Below are 21,854 nucleotides of genomic sequence, written 5' to 3'. Positions count from 1 at the left end.
ATGAATTTGTTCATCATCTCATCGGACTCGACCAACTTCTTAAACTTACCCATTCCCCAAAGACAACTAAAAGTTCTAAAAGAGAAAAGGAAGAGTGAAATCAAGGAAATTTGGGGTCACTAGAAAAAGAAGACTTACAGAAATATGACGATACTCTTCAGATAGTGTGCAAGTCGAACCAGATTCAAATTATATGCATCAATAATTGTAAGCGCGAAAATGATGAAACCCTTAGGTTCAAACAGGTATTTATACTCTCCCTTAGGTTCCCCAAATGTAACCGCTTGCTCATAAAAGCAAAATATCATGTCGTTGAAAGTGGGAAACGTGGTGCCGCCAAAATTTAATGTGGGCGCCCATTAAGTCTTGAAACGCTAAAAACGTGCATCGGGCAGTCAGAAAGCCGCCAGCATCAGTACAAACCGAAGTGGGGCAATTCGTCCATGGACCCGCAGGTATCAAAACCCTCCTCCCCGTCCGAGGGAACGTGCAGCAGGGTTTTGAGGGGCTATTGTAGGGCCCATGGGCCTGATAGCCTCGGCCCATCATGAAGCAGGCCCGAGGCCCAGGCCGAGGAGCATAGGCTATTTGTGGCTAAGGTGGGGGAAAGCCTCTTTTCCCAATCCACGCCGAGGACCACCTTATCCTCGGCCTGACAAAGGTGATTTTGGGGAAAGACTAACCCCAAAGTAAGCTGTCGCTCTCACATTTAATGCACTCAACTAACCCCCCCTGGCCGCATTAATGGGGAGGTAACCCCTTGGCAGGATAACGTTGATTAGAGTGAACCACTTGAGTACCGATAAGGCCTCTGATGGGACGGACGGCTAGAAAAAAGGCAAATAAGTGATCAACAGATGGAAGGAGGAGATAGGAAGATGAAAACTATAAAAGAAAAGCTAGTAAAGTAAGGAAAAGGGGGGGGGAAAAAAAAAGAAAAAGGGAGAGAACAATCAGGCCTCCTCGGCCACAGGCCGAGGAGCATTCCCCCATTTGTAAAGAAACTCTTAGCATTTTTTATAAGAAAAGTTCATGCATGGTGATCGACGGCCAGCACCTAAACCTCTCAACCCACTCTCTATAAATTTATTGTTTGGGCTTATTGGGCTGAAAACCCATCACTCAGGGTCAATCCAAATTGAGTCCTTACAATTGTTATATTTTTAAAAATAAAATTAATTAATAGACTAATATTTCTATTATACCCTTATTTTATTTTCAAAACTATTTGAAAAGAAACCTAACAAATATTTAAAAAAAAAAATCAATCTAATTGGGCCACATTTTTAGTTGCTTCATTAAGAATAACTCTTTTTAAAAAAGTTAATAAATTTATTTAAGAGTAGTTTTGTAAACTTATATATTTTTATAAAGTAAACAAGACAATAAATAATATTTTCTTAAAAAAATTAATTTTTTAAACAAGACAAACAAATTGAAAGGAATGACTATTATTTTTCAACCAAATGACTCCTTTGTGTGCTGCCGGGGTGGCTTACCAGTAGAGGAGGCAATCTGTTTGGAGAAAAGTAGGTAAACAAGGTAGCATTTAATTATTGGCAGTTGTCAGCAATAAGTTTCAAACACACAAGATTTCACTTCTTCATTAACAAGTTTTTAAACTTTCGCAGGTGTATTACTATTGCCACTATAAATGTGACCCAAGTAAGACCAATATAAATGTGCAGTCAGTGGCAAGAAACCTCCGCAACTTATTAAAAATGTTTAAAATTTGTGTACGTATGAAAACTTATTGCTACACCAAACTTGAGAGAGTATATGTATTTATCATTTGTTACTGTTTTATATCTTCATATATTAATGTGTATATAATTGAAAGGAATTGACAGATATTTCTAGTACTCTAAATCAAATTCATATAAAAAGAAGGGTTCTAAGTGGTCATTTCAACAGCATTACACACTTTGATAATATAGGAACGTGGAATACACGAGGTCTCTATCCAAATCCAATCGTTTGATGCTTTAGACATATCAGACCTGCTATCATGCCATCAAGCTGAAACGCAACACTCATTTGATGCTTTAGACATCAGATATGCTATTATGTAATCAAGCTGAAACGCAACGCTCGGTACATCTCCAGTTCCAAGGATTGGATCCAGGTAATATCTAAGCCTAAAGCACCACGCTGACAGGGAGTGTGGCAAACATGAGGGGTGTATTGTGCAGCTTTAGATCGTGCTAAACTCAATTAAGTGTGTGACATAGGCCAAGTCATAAACTAATTTCATTATTTGAATAGTGTGGAAAGTAAGAATTCTGCCTAAAATGCAACAAATAGAAAGATTACTAATTCATATGCAAACTCATACAATGAAGCAAAGGCATAAGCAATACAAAACAAGATTGTTCAAAGACAGTCAGGAAATAAACAGCATATAATCTTTGCCTTTAGTATTTCAAAACAAACAGAACTGAATAGTCAAAAAGTTACAAACTAAAGATCCCATGCCAACTACCATCAACTAGACATGCCTCCATCCGCCAGAATGCAAATTAAATTTGGTAGCAAACTATCATATGCCATGATATCCATCTATTAAAGAATTAAGCAAAACTGGACGAATTATTGTTATTACATTTTCTAAGTTCCCTAGCAAAATAAACTGTAGAAAAGTAAACATATCCTTTGCAAGTTTCGTTCTTTGTCCCTTAAACGGCTGCCACCAATGCTCTTCAAAGTGCCAATCTTTTGAGCGGGAAAAAGTTGTTTAGTCCAGCTTCACGGAGGAGAACAAGTAATGCACAAACCAGAATGATGAAAGGAACCCAACTGTGCCAGTTGCCAGCATGATTGCTATAACCATAAAGAGCGAATATCCCAAGTAAAGAGTGGCAGAGACAGGTCCACTCAAACTCTTCAGATCAAATACAAGATAGTTTATGGAGTACAAGAAGATGTATATGGCGACAGAACCAGAAGCAAAGAATGACTTCCACCACCATTTCCAGTCCTCCACACAGAGATGCATATATGTTAGAACCAACGACACTTCAGCACACACCACCACAAGAAGGATCATAACAATAAAGAGGAATCCAAAGACATAGTATACACGGCCCATCCAAATGCTAGACATGATAAAGAATAGCTCAATGAAAAGGGTACCGAAAGGGAGGGTACCAGCACCAAGAACAAGCAGCCAGGATGGGTATTTCTGAGCTGGGATTTCACGAGGAATCTGGTTGGTTCTAACAGGGTATTCAATATGAGGTGCTTTTGCCCCAAAGTATCCACCAATTAAGGTCAGGGGAACAGAGATGCAGAACCAGAGCAGAAGCAGAATAACAAACAGAGAGAATGGAATGGCTCCTGTGCTGTGACTTCCCCACAAAAGGAAATTCAAAGTGGTGAGGATCAAAAAGGCTATACCAGGGAAGAAACAAGCAGCCTTCCATGAGACCGAAGCCCAACCTTTGGAATCGCCGCAGCCAATAGTCCTCCAGAGACGAACAGCGACATAACCAGCTGCAATACCAAGTATCATATAGATAAAAAGCATACCTGTAATAAGTGTTCCACGTGAAGCCGGCGACATGAATCCAAGAGCTGCAAACAATATCGTCACAACAGCCATTCCAAGAATCTGAACCCCATCTCCAACCATGATACACAAGAGGGAGGCATTGGTTGGGGCACGGAATACATCCCCCACAACAAGCTTCCACCCAGATAATTCCTCGTTCATCTGTGCCTGTGCCTCCTTGTCAAGTTCCTCATAACGGGTCAGATCCCGCCTAACAGTCCTCAAGAAGATGACTAGCACAATACCAGCAAGGAATGTGATCACCATTAGGGAATTCAAAATCGAGAACCAATGGACTTTTGCACCCTCCATCTTCAAATAAGCATCCCACCGCGATGGCCACTTGATGTCACTCTCCTCAAATTCAACCTCATAGGTAAAGACAATCGGCTGCCCTTGCTTGATCGGCATTGACACGGTGTTTGGATCACATTTCAATTTATTTGGGAACTTATCATACGGTTTCAACTTCTTCACTGAATCAGCATTAATCATCACACTACAAGGCACAACCTCAAACCCAACAACCATGTATCCAGGCGGACCCGAATCCCTTTTCGCAACATTTGGGATCACCTCAGCTGCATCACCGGTCCCCATTACACCCGCCACGTTTGTCTCCTCATACTTATGAACAAGCACTTTAAACTTCAAATGGTTAAATATATAGTACACATCCTGAATGTTAACCCCAACCGGATACCCCGTCCACCGCAAAACATAATCCTCCTTCGAGGTATACCGAATTGCAGGCAAGTTATCGAGAAGCAAATTAACCTGATACACCTCATCAATTCTTTTAGTCAAGATCTTGAAATCGTCGGCCGATAACGGATCCGACTTACACAAGAAGATCTCAGACTCGTTTGTATGCATCTTAAACAGATAAGGCGAGTTCTCGATCCGATCCCCCATGAGAAGCTCACCGAGATTCTCGGCGCTGTCCTTGACACCCCCTTGGGGCTTACAGAAGGGCAAACTGTAATAGCTGAAGGGCATTTCGGTTTCAATGGAAGTGATAGAATTCACTTTCACCGATAATGGGTCGCCCACGCCATGATTGTGGGGGTAACTACCCGGAAGATAAAACCCATACCCGGATTGAAATACCAAGCAAATGGTCAATACCCAGATCCTAAAATGGTTAAAGAACCCCATTTTTTAACAAGTTTGTGTCGGATCTGGACAACCCAGATCGGGAAACGGGTGAAAAAGGCAAAATTTGATGTGGGTTTTGGGTTTAATTGCAGATTCGGATATGAAAACTACGAAATCTAATACAATTAAATTAAGGAATATGCAAAAATGAAAAGGATTTGAGAGGAAGTACGGATCTGACTGACCTTCAGCGAATACGAAAATTGAGAGATGGGTTTCTCTCTGTGAAAAAAAAAATAAACGAGATCTTGGATCACTGGGAATTTGGGATTTGGGAGAGAGAGAGGTGAAGGAATTGGAAGAAACGCAATCAGATATATATGGTTTGTTTTGCTTTGGGGGTGACGCAGTAAAAATGGCTTGGGAGTTTTGGTTTGGCTTTTTCATTCATTGACCATAATGACCCTCCTATGTCAGTTTTCTCAAATGCCGACAATGTCCTCTAATTAATGTCCATTTTTTCATTTCTTTCTCAAATCGCCCTTTCTAGGTCTGTAGGCTGTTTAAAGAGAAATTTTTAATAATATTGTTTAGCTGTGGTAGAAATAAGTGCGGATAAAAAAGTATTGTGAAAATATATGTTGTATTGTTTAAACAATATCATCAAACAGGCTTTTAATAACAAACAAATATTTTATTTTATTCCCAAGACCGATAGTGTAGTAAATTGAACCTAAAATTTTTAAAATTACTTTACAACTCATAACAATGCGCCTATTATTGAGGTGTCTCATGAAGGTAAGTATAACTTATTCAAACAACCCATTTTTAAAAAAATAAAGAAATAAATTAGGGTAAAATACGTGTTTGGCCCTTATCTTTTATATCATATTTTAGATTAGTATTTAACCTTTCAATTTAGTCAATTTGGTCACTAATGTTTCAATGTCGTGTCAATTTAGTCCATGCCATTATCTCTTAGATGAAAATTAATGATCTAACAAACAACTAAAAAAAAAAAATTAGTTTATTGTCATATCAACAGAAATTAATTTTCTATTTTAGTCGTTAGCCATGTCAGTAATTTTCATCTAAAAGATAACGGCAGAGACTAAATTAACACAGCACTGAAATATTAAGAAATAAATTGACACAATTTATGGACCAAATTAAAATATGGTGTAAATGATAGGGACCGAATACGTAGTTTCTCAAAAAAAAATTAGTATCTTTTTATTTTTTTGAATTATTAGTATTTAGTATTTTTTTTTCTTTATTTCTCAAAAAAAAAAAAAGTATGTTTTTCTTTCCAAAACAAAAAGTAGGGCTGCCTATTAATTATTTCTAAATTTATTAGAAGTAAAAATCTTGTTTGATACATATAATTGGGTAATTTATTTTTTGAATATTGTCCATTCTTTATAAGAATTAAAATTGATTTAACATTAAAAAAATGAATTTGCATTATAATTTAATTAAATTATCTCTATGGAAAATTGTAAGTAATAAAAGATGTTCTTATATTTTGTCACTTATTATTTTTTAATAAAATAATAAGAAAAACAGTGCTAGGGACACAAGTTGTTTATTCATAACCTGTTTAAAATGATAGGTTTTAATTAGAGTAATATCACTTTCACATGCATCTACTATTTATTATGCACTAATCAAAATATGTTGTGCCAATAAAATTTATTTTTTTAATGTGAAACATTTTGTACCATAACCATAGACTTATTTAATATTTTGAAGGTATAGATTATTTTAAGTTAAGATTTTTTTTTTTTTTTTTTTTGAAAGGAAGATTATAAATGTTGGATTCTAGTAACACTTTAGCACTTGCCTTTAAATATGTAAAGGGCAAAAAGTTAATTTCAATTTAATTCATAATAAGGTAAGAACGTAAGATAGGAATTATTTGAAAATCCTCGTCCCAATAATTAAGTTAGAATTTTCACATTTGACAGGAATAACAATGCATGTGTGATTATTATTGTCAAAAGATATGCCAAACAACAAGATCAAAACTTTTGCCTAACTTTGACTTCTCGTTTAATGAATAGGCCACTGAGAAGAGTTTATTGAAATTATGCCCAAGAAATTAGGGAGAAATTAGGGATGGTGTATTGAAGTCAGGGTATCCTTATTTAGGGAATTGAACAATACCATTAAATTACAAAAAAATTTGATAAAAACAGTAAAAACAGAAAGATAGAATTTATTGAGATCTCCTTTTGAAGGTACAACCATAGAAGTTGTTTTTTCAAGTTTGGGTGCAAAATCTTTCATTGTGCTCAAATTTTTTTTAACAGATTTTGATGAAATGAGCATATTGATATGTTTATAATAGTTGAAGGTGTAAATTACAAATGCTTAAAGTTAAGAGACTGATTTAGAAGCAACTCAAATTTAGAGCCTTAATTATTTAAATGGGAGAGAGGGAGAACATGGAGACCATTAAAATTTTTATGGTTTGACTTTTTATAGTTTCTGCATCTTGGCTCAATGAACTTGACATTGCAATGTTCTTTAACCATTAGCATGGTGGATCAGTATCTTAGGAGTTAAAATAGCTATAAACTATTAAACTTTTAGTTTTTCTATCAAAAAAAAAAAAAAAAAAGAGCTAGACTTGATGTAGCTTAGATCTAAATCTAGTTAAACAAAGTAATCATATACTAGTTTTTATCTAAGCTAGAAAGAGTAAACTGTCTTTACAGGCCCGAGGTCACTAATTTAATCTTGATGCATCCCATTGGACCATATTATGCCGTGTGCTTCACTGCAAACTGAGACCTGATGAAGAGAGGAGACCTAAAGCAATAAAGACTTGGTTTCTTTGTGATTGAGTACTGATTTGATTATTTAACCCAGTGTTTAACACATTCTCTTTCATATTTTCAATCACATCAAATAGGTTTAAGTTACTCTCATAAGTTACCAAAAAAATATATTTAAATACTAAATAATTATTTAAAAAAAGACCTGGTAAGAGTCTTTAAGCCCTATATACATTTTTTTTTTCTGTTTAATTTCGTACATATCATGTAAATTAATAATGTGATGTGGTAGTTGAGACTTGAGACTCGTATTGCCTAAACGTACGGACTTGATCTTGACGAAGCATTTTTTTCTTTTTGAGAAATGATCTTGGTGTCGCTGGCACAATTGGGTTATCTATTTTCTGTTATTCTGTACTTTTTGATTATTTTTGGGGTGTCGGTGCTTAGAACTGGCTCAAAGCCAAGGGCAGTGAGTAATAATAATAATAATATTAATATTAATAATCCAATTCACTTCATCTCCAAAAAAAAAAAAATCACTGGAATAAGAACATTCGCCCATCAATGTACGCACCACCTTGTCTTTGTACATGTCTTCACTCATGCATTCCCCAGACCACTGCTACTCTGCAATAGTATCCTCATTGAACTTGTCTTCTCTTTAGATTTCTCAAACAAAAAGTTTACCACGACACATTTTTAGCACATTTTACACTTGTCTTCTCTTAAGATTTCTCAAACAAAAAGTTTAACACATTTTATACTTGTCTTCTCTTTTGATTTCTCAAACAAAAAGTTTATGATGACACACTTTTAACACATTTTAGACTTATACTAAGCGATGATTGTATTATTATTTTTCACTAAAAGTGTATTTAAATACCGCTTATTTTGCTAAAAACTGAAAATATTATAGCAAAATAATTTTTAAATGTGTAAATAATACTGTGAAACCTATTTTTAATGAAAGTTTTGTTAAAAAAAAAAAAGGTTTGTAAGTTCCGTAAATAGTGCCACATGACCCACTGAAAAAGCAAAATAGTTGTTTAAACACGCTTCTCAAAAAAAACTGAAAAAAGATACTACGTATCAGTAATGGACACATTCGTAAGTAATTTAATCCTATAACACATTAACTTAATCTAATAACACATTAACAAATATGCAAGTTGTGTCAGAGCGTATCCAAGAGTGCGCAAAACAATTTTTCAAACAACCTTTTCTTTTCTTTTTTTATGACGTAAGAAAACTTCACTCAAATTAATTATATATTGCAGAGTATATTGTACAACAATCCTCGTGGTTAATCAAATGACCGTTGAGACATGATACTGGCCTCAGGCATGGGCCCAGCACCCTAGCCAGTAAAATCCTCCCTTCCAAAGCACACCCAAAATTCAAATATTCATGGCCCAATTTTCCACAGGTTATCATAGCATATCTTCGTATTCAAAAAATTCCACACTCGTGGTTGGTTTGTCGTCTAATCTTCAATTGGAATGCAAACATCCAATTTTATTCTACCTTGATAGTTTCATCTCAACTAATTGTTCTATTTTCTCGATTTCCTAGCCATCGTATGATGATGCTAACCAAAATTGGACAGATTGGTTACAATACCAACCAATTGCATTGCTTTAAAAATTATTTTGTCCCATCAAGGGAGGAGAAGAATATTCCTGTGGGCTGTCTAGAATAGCCATTAAAATTTTTTATTAATATATATATATATATATATATATATTGCCTCCTTTGAAAATTGCAATATGGCTGCTCATGATCGAGCAACCTGGACAAAAGTTCATGTCAATTTCCTAGATGGCTAAAATACTATTAATCAATTGAATAAAACGTGTCAGATATCTGAGGACCAATACCAATCAAACTGAATAATAGAATTTTTGCTCTAGACAATAAAATAATTACACATCATCTTTGAAAGAACAGATGATAGCTGGAGACTATCAGACATGGAAGCAACAAATATGAAACTAATAAATAATCTTTGCACATTTGATGAGAATGGAAGTAATATGCCATAATTAGCTATTAATTTACAAGGAACTAGAAATAAATTTGAGAGAACTAAGAGACATTAATTTTCTATCAATTTTAATGATATCTAACCTTTGGCACCCAATCCTCGAGCTTTTGGTCGCCTGACAGCACCCAAAGGATTGAGTATGCCTTGTGAATCTCTGCCCAAGCCCATGCCTTCAACAAAACCCATCTTTGCCATCATCTTTGATCCGAATCCCTTCGTATGCTGTTCAAAAGCTCCAATCCTTTGGGACCCAGATGCTCCAATCTTTTGGGACCTGTTTCTTGTTGGGTCACCGCCAGATTTGGAGACTTGGGCCTTTTGGGACTTGGTCCTGCCTGTGTCGGATTTGGTCCCGGCTGGGTCACTAGTTGACTCAGAGAACTCCATACCCAATCCAAGTGATTTAGGGCGTTTGATAGCTTCAATGGGCTCTGCAATACCTTGACCATCCTTTCCTAACCCTCCACCTTCGACAAACCCCATTTTAGCCATCATTTTAGATCCAAATCCCTTGGTGTGTACCTCAAATGAACCTAAACTTGCCGAGCCAACTACACCTTTATCTTTACAATTTTCATTTGTCTCTTGTGAATCAACTGCTGTGATCTCAACAGCATCTGATTGCATTATACCACTTGATACAAATGACATGGGTTGATCCACATAAGAAACCTTATTGCCATATGAACTCTTTTTCCCACTCCGTTTCTTCTCACTTGCTTCACCACTGCCCTTAGCAGTCTTCTTAACCCTGTTCCTATTGGCAGATCTTAAATTTGAGAAATCAGTCACAGCAAAATCAGCATCCTCATCGCCAGCACCTATCAGCTGAAATTCATAATGAAACCACTAATCTTAGGTTTGCTGATACATAGATTAAGTAGACAGTAGAAGTCTATATTCTTCGAAGAACATGTAAGACAACTTCATAGACAATAAAAAAGGAACAAACAATGCATAATACTTAGTATGCAGTTTAATTAACATCTGAACCTTTTCCAGGCGAACTTTATCATTTGCTGATGGCATACATGTATGTTGTGTTCGCACCACTGTTACAAATCTGAAAAAACAAAATAACAGCTAGTTTGAAATCAACTCTATGTTAAACAAATTTAGAAAGTATGTGTCTGTATATCTCCATACATATGTAAACACACACACACACACACACATATTTCATTATATACCTTTTCTTTCCAGAACCTTGGCAGCCACTTCGCAAGCAATATATTGCAGCTAATCGTTGTACCTAATACATCAAAAACAGTTTGAAATCAATGAAAGATTCTTAAGATTCCTAGGATTAATTCAATAGCACGTTAAACATAATCCATACTAGGATTGCGCTTTATTTATCCACCAAAAAATAAAAAAAATGATGCTATATTCGCTTCTTTCTTTATTTTTTTGAAGGGGGGAGGTGGGTTGTGAAGAAAGTTTATACCTGGGAACAATCACGAGAATGCATAGGTTGAAAAGAAAACATATCCACACCATCCAATACAATCCGCTCTAGTTTCTACAGTTCAAACCAATTAAGCTGTTAGTAATACTGAAAAATCATAAGTATATAAACAGTATGATTGTCTGAAAAGAATTGATATCAAATTAAGAAATCCCTATCTAACTAGAAGGGTACAATTTGGAAAAGGAAAAGGTTTATATCCAGTAATCAAATTGATTAATTAGCTTATAAGGACACTTGCACTTCAATATAACTGGTAATAATTGCAAGAAAGCCAAAAAAAGAAATCTGCATTCGAGATGTTAAGGTGAAAAATAAAACACCAAACCAAAATCCATGAAGCATGCCTGTAATCAACAGTAAACAACCACCCTTATAAACTACTTAGAAAATGAATGGCATTAGTATGCTTTCCATAATTTAATTGGAAATGAAAACAACAAACAGAAGGGCAACAACATTAAGTTTCCTTTTTGCTTTTACCAAATTAATTTGCTCCAGATCAACACCCCGGAGCAGCATTCTCTCCCGACGTTTCACAGCAATCATTTCTTTACGATGTTTCTTTTTTTCACCTGAATGTTAAGTAGAAGAATTTACAATATGAAGTATGAACTGAAGGCAGACCCTTTAGTTTAGTAGACAGAGCAGAATAATAGTTTAGAAAATTTTCACCAACAGAGAAGAACAAATGTAAGCTTAAAGAAAGTAGACCCATGGCTAGAAATTTATGAAATAAAATTCCTAATTGTTACAAACGTACTAAAACCATGATTGCTATTTGAAACTAAAACATGAAAGCCCAAACTTACATTAATAAATAAAAAGAAAAACTATAACAATGTTTGCATGTGTATGAACAAAAAACTATTTCTTTAGACCTACCAGGAAATTTTTTTTGAAGAAAATTATTCTGGGGCTCTCTTGCCAAAAGGTTATATTTCTTTAGTCAAGCACAGAAAAACCAATCTTAACTTTGACACTCTTATCAATTTCTTTAATTTATTCCTAAGATGATGATCATACTGTTCATATGCTGCTTCCTAGTTTCTTTATCATTCATACAATTCTTTTAACAGTATTGATTATCTTCTATGATTCTTTTAAATGAAATGTATCAATGCCTAAATTCAGCACCAACTCTCCAATCCCATTGCTAATGAAGCTCTTTATGTGGATCACTATTATCCACTAGCTCTTATCACCCATTCATTTCAAAAAATCATTTGTATTTTTGGTAAAAGTTATAATTCCTTGAATTGGCCATTATCCCCAACATTATTTATTTATCTTATCCTTATAGATTTGTGTTACTTTTGGTTTCATTAGGTGTGTCAAATATCAAGAAGCCAGCTCTCTAAGGTTTTGGCTTTATGCCTCATAATTTCATGAGAACCAGTCAACCTACTAAAGATTTAATAAAACAATATAACTTATGCCTCAAGCACATAAATAATGACAGCATCAAGGCACCATCATAGACATGCTAGCATTTGCAAGATGTTTAAACAAAGAGGAAATGTATGAGGTGAATTGAAACAGACTGACTATCTTACATACACGAGGTCCTTGTGTATATGAATAAGCCAACCCAGTCATTTGCCCATGGATTTCAAATCATCAACCTATGATTGTTTCAGACTTTCACAAGGTTATAGGATTTTAATCATGTGTATGTTCACACAACACAAATAGGCAACCCTTTGGTCATAAAGCTACACAAATATGAACACACCAACAATGATAAGATTCAATGATTAACTCATCCCTATACTCCGATTAAATGCAGCATTTTGATAAAGTACTACTACTTCCATCCCTTTTTTACTAGTCCTCAAAATTTTTTTTTTTTTTTGGGAGAAAAATACACGTCCTCAATTTCATTTTTGGACATCCCAAAATGTGGTCCTCTTTGACAAATCAATAGATATAATATTAATAACATTCCTAACTTACCCTTTATTTGAAAAGTCAAAACTGTTTTTTCCATTAGCTTTATTTGAGTTTAGATTAAAGAGGTTAGTTTTGGAAAATTATATCTTTTTTTTTTATATATAAGAAAATTGGGAGAGTGGGACTGGTGGGGATCATACCCCAGTGCCCAAGCACTACAAGAGGTGCTAGAACCACTGGGGTATCCCTCTAACCCCGTTTTTTATTTAAATAAATCATGATCTCTTAGAAAGTATGATTGCAGCATGCATCCCTGCCTCCAAATATTATGAATTGAGAACTTAAAACAAATAAAAGATTATTTCCCAGGAGAAAATAAAAATGTGCATCATCCAAGATAAAAACAGACTTGAGCAAAATTTACCAGGAAAGTTTCTGGAAGTTTTACTCTTCTGAGCCTCAAGAGGCCAAGATCGAGGAAACCTAGCAACATGTTTTTTTTTTGAAGAAACAGTTCTTGGATCTTTTATGAGCATAAGGTCATCTATTGCCAATGACAAATTCTCTTTGGAAGGTTTAGAGTATCTCTTCCTTGATTTGGGCTTCTTCAAACCATATTCCCTAGATGCATCCTGGAGAGCAATTCCACCCAACTTCTCTACAGTCTCATCAAAGCCGTTGCTAGAACTATCATCATCTGACTCATCCAAAACTTGTTCCATCAACCATTTGGAATTTAAAACATTGTCACTTCCACCAATTCCTTCTAAGTAATCTTTTGCAACTTCATCATCAATATCTAAATCACTATCATCAGATAAGTCTTCAGAGCTGTCACTTTCAGACGATCCAACTGCTTCTCCAGGCTCAGAAGTGTCATTGCTTTCCTCATCTAGAGACTCTCTATTGTCTTCTTCATCACTTTCCTCATCAGATATATCTTGGGTGTATAATTTCATGCCTCCAATTGACAAGAATCCCGAATTTTTTCCTGGAGGTGATACCTCGGCCAAAATTTCTTCAGACATCTGACCTATCTCATCATTAATGTTCTCATCGGCATTAATTTCCTTCTCATAGGATGAGGTTCCTTCAGTTTCAGCTTGGAATCCCAAGCCTTGATGAGAGCCATCACCTAACACAAAATCTGAATGGTAGTCATAAGTAAATTCCACATCACGAGGCTCCGAAGATGGCATTTGATCTACATAAGCGACAATTTGATTCTCCTTTGAATCCACTAAAACAATGGGGTGCGACTCATCTATACTGTCATCTCCATTATTGCCCTTCTGTTAAACAAAAATTTGTTCCAGGTTAAATATTTTAGGAAATAGAACATCCAAAACTTCAATTAAATGGAAAATATTCCCAAAAACATTTTCCCTAGAAAGAAATGATTCAGGAGGGTATGGAAATTCCAATGTAGCAAACAGATGAGAGCTCATAAAACGTCACCAACATTCACATTAGTTTAAAAGAAGATTAAAGCATTTGGTCAATTTCTGCAGAAACTAAGAATTATCTACAGCTAAAGAAGAATTTTTTAGAGAGGGAAAATTTAGTGCCTCGTAGGATTTAACCAAAATACTATCCCCAAAATGAAATGATTACAAAATCAGAAACTTTTTAAAGAATTTGAGCTCCATCATTAACAACCAAAACAACTGAAACTGAATTTAATAAACAAAGTAACAACTCCCAAGTCCCAACAACCCCCCCCCCCCCCAAAACACACCCAAAAAAAATGCACGAAATTTCAAAATCATTTGATTCTAGGGACACAATCAACCAAGGAAACCAATCCTTACCCCATTTTCCCTTTCCTTAAGTTATATGATTAGAAAGTTAAGGGCCTTAAGGCTCTGGACAAACACTTAAAAAATTAGTCTTCTATTCTAAAAAGAAAGGCTTACTTGCTTGCTCACTCTCCAACATAGCTACTTGGAACGGAAATTAATTTCTAAAACATTAAACTCATATGTAACATTTGATTCAATACAACATACCTCAAAGTCAAGCGCAGGGTATCGGTACCCAATAGCATTCCCACCCATTTTCCGAGGTTCAATTTTAGAACCAGAAGCTTTGCTTTTACCAATGCTTCCAGATTTGGACACAGACACAGACCCAGATTTGTTATTCGGATTGGAATTCCTCCCTGCAATTCAAAAAACCAATCAAAATTCCAAAACAAAAACTTGGAAGAACCGGAAATTTGGAACACACGTAACTATATAACATTTCCTATCATCTAAGACACCAAAAAGAAATTCTATGGATTACCCAGTTCAGCATCCACCAAACTTAACCTTAAAGTCATCTTCTTTTTTCTCTTTAATCTAAAATAAAAAATAAAAATTTCCGCTATTTTCCTACACTTTCCTCTGCTTTACCAGCAACCAAACATCAAGCTGGCCAATAAATCAAACAAAGATAGAACTTTTATTTGCTAGAGATCAATTTAAGGAGAGAGAAAGACCTCGAGAAGGGGTTTGATTTTGATTTTGCCAATCAGATAACAAGCCACCTTCAACGAACAAACCGGCTCTAACAGGGAAAGGTTCTGATCCTCTTCTTCTACCCTTGTTGTTGCTATTGCTATTGCTTTTGTTGTTTTGGGTTTTAGCAGGTCGCCTTCTACCTCCAGCCATGGCTACACAAACAAAAGAGAAAGCAATGTGTGTGTGATGGATTGTAGTTTTGACTTTGGAGAGAACCTTGGATTGTGGAACCCTCGAAGGGACAAGAGGCGTTGGAGTTGAATCGTTGATTTGATCAAACAGAAATTGCAATTGTTGTTGGATCTGGACCGTTTGATGTTACGTGGGGCTCAAGTTGATGACGTGGAGGACCCCCAGGTACTAGGTCCTTGTCCGTAGTCCGAGCTCGGAAGGGTTGGCCGAAAAAAGTGGGACTTGGAATATACTATGCGAATCATACCATATGCTAGCTACTGTTAAAGCTTCCTATACTATAGTTATTTGCTTGTCGTATCCATGCTTCTCTTTACAATCTTTTGGTACATGGTCATCAGCAATTAATCATGTAAAAATCCTCTTCCGTGTTTTTTTTTTTTTGGCTCATATTAAAAAAAAATTAAATTTAAAATTTTTAGATAAAATAGTTATTAATCACCAATCATCTTGATTTATTACAAGTATGGAGTGTTTTGATTTTACTAAGAAAAATAGTAAGATCAAAGATTAATAACTAAGTTATTATCTAAAATATCTATAAATTTCAAAAGGTTTTTACTTTAGAATTATAATCAAAAGCAAAGCTAGCAGATTGGATGCCAAATAACAGTTAATTAATATGAAATTTTGGTGTGCGTATTAAGAATAAAAAGAATTTGCAATTTAATGATGAGGTTTTTAACTTTTAAATAGAATAAAACATTATTAAGTGATAAAATTTTTACAAAAAGATATACCAATTACAACTTGATTCTGACACATATATGATTTATATGAAATGGTTAATAAGAGTCTCATTTAAGTATTGTTAACGGTATGACTAGTTCAATTAAAGTTTTTCTAGCCAATCCAAAAGAAGGGATCAACATTGGAAGCTAGCCAAAGCAATTGGTATTAGCAAAATAGTTTTGCCACATTCTCTCTCTCTCATTATATACTATCTTTCCCTCCTCCCCTAAACTTCTCAAACTCTAATCTCTTCCTTCTATCTCTTACAACATCATCTTTGACCTCACTTACCACCATCTCCATCGCTACATATGCAAGGCCAACTCTATAGCATAGGCAAATGAGGTGGCCACCTGAGGCCCCAACTAGAAAAATGCCCTCAAAATTTAACCAATAAGGTTATTTCTTTCTTTGTAATAATACTAATTAAGCCCAAATACTAGCTAATAAATAAAATAGTATTTTTTTTTATCAAATGAAAAACAAGAAAAGAAAAAAAAAAGAGTAAGAAATAATACATCCGCGATACTTTCACAACAAATTTTAAGTGGTAGGTTGTTATTGAATGTTATTGATGGATAAAAAAGTAATTTCAATTGTGAGTTCAAATTATAACTAGTAATAACTTAACACATAGTATTTGTTGTGAAAAATGTTGTAAATATAAAACTTATAAAAAAATTGAAAAAAAGTAATACACAAAATTTCACAACAGTTAAGTTGGTAAACTTTTATTAATTCTTATCTAGGTTCATCACCAATATTATTTTTTTACTTGCTGTTATCAATCTATCACATTAACAATTCTAAAAGTTTTGTCAAATTTTTTTTTTTTTTTTGTGACTAAAGACTTTAAAAAATTATATATATAGACACACATGATTTATGTTAATTAGTAATTTTACATATAAAACAAGAAAATAAAATTTAAGAAATATTTTTTTTAAATATTATATTTAAATATATATAAAGGACTTTAATTCAATTTTCGCCATAAGCCCCAAATACACTAAGCCACTTATGCACATATGTATTCATCTACCACCATGTCCCCATGTTCACACATTGTAAGGAAGTCAAAGGACCATGAGTGTATGATATCTCCAAGCCCATCATACCATGGGGTTGATGATTTAGGACGTCATCATTTTGATTAATTGAGAATAAGCCGGAAGAGAGAATTTAGATGAGAATAGGATTAAGCTACTTGTGATGATTAAGCGGATGGAGATGATGGGGATTTCATGGTTTGTGAGAGTGGTGGCAATGGGTGATTTTGGATCAATGATGAAGACAGGGAGAGGCTAGAAAAGTTGAGAGAAAAAGAATTAAAAATAATATTTAATTAGTAATAGAGTAAAAAACAAAGAGTTTTGATGCATACCCATCTAATGAAAAGACTAACTAAAATATATGAAGTAATTTTTTTGGATTAAAGTTAGCAAAAATTCAGTATAGTTTAATGTAAATGCTCGTATTTGTATATTTTATACTCAATACTTTATATTTGTAAAAGTGAATATATTAAAAAGTATTTGGCCTTAAAATGATATAATCTAGTGATAATGATATTATATTTGGTGTCTCATTTATTCCTGTGGATGAACTCTAGCTTTATTTTAGTCCTCCCCCACTATTATCTTTCCCAAATTTTTTTAAAAAAAAAAAACAGAGGACTTTATGGGCTTTTTATTATTATTTGTTTTTTGGGTCTTGCTCTTGCACTACCTAGACTCTGTCCACTATTAACAACAAACCGAACTGAACTTGGGCCGATCACACTTTATGTGGGGCCTTTAAACTTTTACTTTTTATTTTTAGGAAAGTGAGGCCTCTAACCTGCACCTAGCCCAGTTTGCAGTTTTATCATTAAGGTTGAAAGATATCATGTCCTGGCTGGACCAAATGGACAATGCATGATGGGCTGGGCCGAACGGCTTACATGGCTTTATATTTTCAACTCATAGTCTGATTACATTATGGCACCATCCCCACATTCTTTACAAGAGGGGAGTTGGAAATTCTTGGTTCATTATGAACAACCAAGATAATTTATAGGGGCAAACAGAAAACTAGAGGTGGAGAAGACGAAGAAGAAGGAGAAGAGGTGTTGGCTAGACTAGCCAATGAAGTTTGTTTGAGTATGTTTAGACAAAGGGAGACGAAGAGAGAGGAGAGAAGAAGAGAGTAGAGTAGATAGGAATGTGACGGAAATATATTAAAGGGTAAAATACAATTAACACCCCTAAGGTTTGGACTAATGTTAGTCAAGTTCAAGACATTTTAAAACTGATCAACTTGGTCCCTAATTACCATAAAAGAGTGGAGAAAAATGAGTAACAATTTAGTGTTCAAGTTGGCTTTAGGACCAAGTTGGTTACTTTTAAAATGTCTTGGACTTGGCTAGTCTTTAGCCCAAATCATAAGGGTGTTGAATGTATTTTATCCTATATTAAAAGTATGGTTAGGGCTAGATTATATTCCAATCTCCTTTCCCTCCACTCTCTTCTCTTCTTTTACCATCTTCCTGCATCTAAACATAGAGTTGGTGTTGTATTGAAGAAATCAAACGGTTGCTCACACTAAGAGATGACAAGCATTACCTCCATTAACTAGTCCTGATCATCTAATAAAAAATTAAAAAAAATAATTAAGGGTGATGCGCATGATCAATCTAGCTAGTAATCCTAATAATTGCATTCAATTGTACACAATCTAAGGGCTTCTAGTTAGGGAAGGAGCTAGAACTAGAGTTAGAGCTTGGAATTATGGGACGGGTCTGTTGCTGATTGTATGCGACAACTAATTTGCTGAGGGGCTTTTGTGTGTGTGTGTGTGTGTGTGTGTCTTTGATGTGTGCAGCTGTTGCTGGGTAAGGACAAACTTATTATTATTTTAAATTTTTTTGAAAGGGCCATGTTGTTTGTTTTAGGTAAAATTAGATGATTAGGCTTAATTTTTTTAGCTTTACTATAGATAATTTTTGTTGTTGGGTTGCTTTTTTTGTGCTTGTATATTTGGTTTTAGATTTTAGATCTATAGATTTTGTTTTATGGTTTTTAAAAAGAGAAAAATTCTAGTGTTACAGATTTTTTTACAAATTACTGATGAGGTGAGTGGTTATTAGATAGTAAAAAAAATGGTATAAGTGATGGACTCAAATGTGAATTAATAAGAATTTTTTTCTACTTCAATAGTTGTAAAAATGTTATAGAAAAGTTTATGACTATAGTATTACTTTTAAAGAAATCAATGATATTGTTATGAGGGGGCAAAATATAATTTTATAGAATAAGATTGCTAAAATTAGTACTTAAGTATATTCTAATATTTAATATATATATATATATGGTGGGGGGGGGGGGGGGGGGGGGGTTGAAAAGATTGGGTCCATCATGCTTTTAGTGATCGCTAATTTGCTATAACACCAATAATCTTTAGATTAAATGGTATCTCCATGTATCCCAAGTATATGGAGTGTGTGATAATGAGTTTGAGTGTGTATGTGAGTGATTTTTAAATTTGTTTGTTTGCTTGAAATCATTTGCATACTCTCGTTGTGAATGATTGCTTAATCAGGAGACCTCCTGGTACAAGTAGATGTACTTTTTTCTATATAAAAAAATCAAAAGTAAATTCGTTGTTTTGACTCTTTCTAGAAACTAGAGTCCTTGACTATAGGCAGAATATCATTTACTTGAATTTAATTGCATCCACCAGAATCACCACCACCAACTAGATCGAGATTTTCAGCATATAAAATTGTAAGACTTTCCTCTCTTCACCTTCAAACAACTCGTGACTGTTGCAACCATATTTAATTTCACCTGGCCACTTCACTTAATGTCTGTGCAATCTTTCTTAATACTCTAATGGAATCTAGCTCCAAATTCATGTAACCAAGTATCGTGATCTTCTATGCAAACTTTTTTTTTCTTTTTGGATGAGTAATTACCAAGAATCCTTGAGACCTTTGAGTAATGAAAGTTGGCTCACTAGCCCAAGTAAAGCTCACTTGCTTAGTGTTACCTTTCCGCAGTAGAAAATCCATTTTAGGTGCAGTTGGTGTGAAAATTGTTGACAACCAAGAGCAGAGGTAACTGTATTTTGGTATGCTTTTTCTTCTATAATAGCACTCTTCCTCCCATCTTGCCTCTCAAAACATCTTTACTTTGTTTTAGGTTACCGATATCTCTCCAGAGAAGTAATCTTACAAAAGTTTCTCTTCTTTCTACTTTAGGGCAATCATATTAATCAATCATTCTCAACATGTCAATTGAGCCTTGCAATCTAGACACTTAGAATATTATCCAACCAACTCTAATTATTGAATCTGAATTTGGTAAAGATGAGTGTAAAATCCGTGTTTTACACATCTAATAAAAGATTGCCACATCAGTTTTTTACTAAAACTCAATACATTCTAACATAATAACATCTTAATAAACTCACAATTAAGTTGGATTTTCAAATGAATATTAGAATTGATTGAGTGTGATTGTATTTATTCTTTAATATGTAATATGATGATATGACATGTTAAAATTGGAGGAATAAAATTTAGGGTTTTACACCACATCCTTACTGAATTTAATCTCCTAATTATAAAGAAAAATATTATGTCCATAACATTTTTCTAACATTTTCATAATAAATTTTAAGTAATAGGCTATTACTGACTGTTATTAGTGGGTAAAAAATAATTTCGGTGGTGGATTCAAATTAGGACCCGTTACAACTTACCATCTATCATTTGTTATGAAAATGTAATGAAAAATGTTATGTCCACAACATTTTTACAACACTTTCACAACAAATTCTATGTGGTAGATTGTTACTAGCTATTATTCGTGGGCAAAAAAATAATTTCAGTGATTGATTTAAATTAGAACATGTAACAACTTACCATTTGTTGTTGCTAGCTTTTATTGGTAGGCAAAAATAATAATTTCAATGGTTGATTCAAATTAAAACATGTAACAACTTACTATCTATCATTTTTTTGTGAAAGTGTTATGAAAATGTTGTGATTGTAGCACTTCTCAATTATAAATATCAAATATCATAATGTATTCAATATGAGAATTACGTCTACAATGTTTTCACAATACTTTTACAACAACTCATATGTGGTGAGTTGTTATTGGTTCTAATTTGAATCTATAATTAAAATCACTTTTTTTACCAATCAATAATAACCAATAACAACCTGCTACTTAAAATTTATTATGAAAGTATTTAAAATGTTGTGGATATATCCTTTCTCATTTACTAGAGTTACTATTCTCCAATCCATCATGGGTTAAATTTAAAGGTTGTAGAGCAATTATAAGTTGTAACTTCTTAAAAATCTCTCTAAGCATACCATAACAATTTTTTTTTTTTGTTATGAACTGAAAATTTTATTCAACAGAAGGAAACAAAAAAGGCATACCATAACTACTTAAAAAATATCTTCCTAGAAATGTGTTATATTTTGAGCCTCACATACAAATGTCCCTAGTCTCTCACAATCACAGTTGTGCTGGCGGAGCTGGGGGGACCAGAAATACCCACGGCTTTGAAAAGCCCCCTGTATTTATATAGGATT

General features: G+C 34.2%; 2 protein-coding genes across 2 annotated transcripts; both read right to left on the bottom strand.

The window, feature by feature from the left end:
* Nucleotides 1-2,391: 2,391 nt before the first annotated feature.
* Nucleotides 2,392-5,040, bottom strand: LOC112017143 (transmembrane 9 superfamily member 11). The gene has a single exon (XM_024049604.2). The coding sequence runs from the start codon at nt 4,706-4,708 to the stop codon at nt 2,735-2,737; it is 1,974 nt and encodes a 657-aa protein (XP_023905372.1). The 5' UTR covers nt 4,709-5,040; the 3' UTR covers nt 2,392-2,734.
* Nucleotides 5,041-9,313: 4,273 nt separating this feature from the next.
* LOC136065907 (uncharacterized) lies at nt 9,314-15,674 on the bottom strand. The gene is made up of 8 exons (XM_065769722.1): nt 15,319-15,674; nt 14,846-14,997; nt 13,261-14,128; nt 11,427-11,518; nt 10,923-10,997; nt 10,666-10,727; nt 10,469-10,538; nt 9,314-10,303 (listed from the first exon to the last, which is right to left on the bottom strand). The coding sequence occupies exons 1-8, from the start codon at nt 15,488-15,490 to the stop codon at nt 9,554-9,556; spliced, it is 2,241 nt and encodes a 746-aa protein (XP_065625794.1). The 5' UTR covers nt 15,491-15,674; the 3' UTR covers nt 9,314-9,553.
* Between the last annotated feature and the right edge of the window lie 6,180 nt (nt 15,675-21,854).

Source organism: Quercus suber, unplaced genomic scaffold (genome assembly GCF_002906115.3).
Source record: "Quercus suber isolate HL8 unplaced genomic scaffold, Cork oak 2.0 scaffold_1307, whole genome shotgun sequence".
Classification (NCBI taxonomy): Eukaryota; Viridiplantae; Streptophyta; class Magnoliopsida; order Fagales; family Fagaceae; genus Quercus; species Quercus suber.
The sequence above is the reverse complement of the archived record's forward strand: the minus strand, read 5'-3'. Positions and strand labels throughout refer to the sequence as shown.

Coding starts and splice junctions, on each gene's coding strand:
- LOC112017143 (XM_024049604.2), bottom strand. CDS start 4,708: ATGGGGTTCTTTAACCATTTTAGGATCTGGGTATTGACCATTTGCTTG.
- LOC136065907 (XM_065769722.1), bottom strand. CDS start 15,490: ATGGCTGGAGGTAGAAGGCGACCTGCTAAAACCCAAAACAACAAAAGC. Junction 14,998..15,318: donor AAATCAAACCCCTTCTCGAG/GTCTTTCTCTCT, acceptor TTTGAATTGCAG/GGAGGAATTCCAATCCGAAT. Junction 10,728..10,922: donor ATTCTCGTGATTGTTCCCAG/GTATAAACTTTC, acceptor TTGATGTATTAG/GTACAACGATTAGCTGCAAT.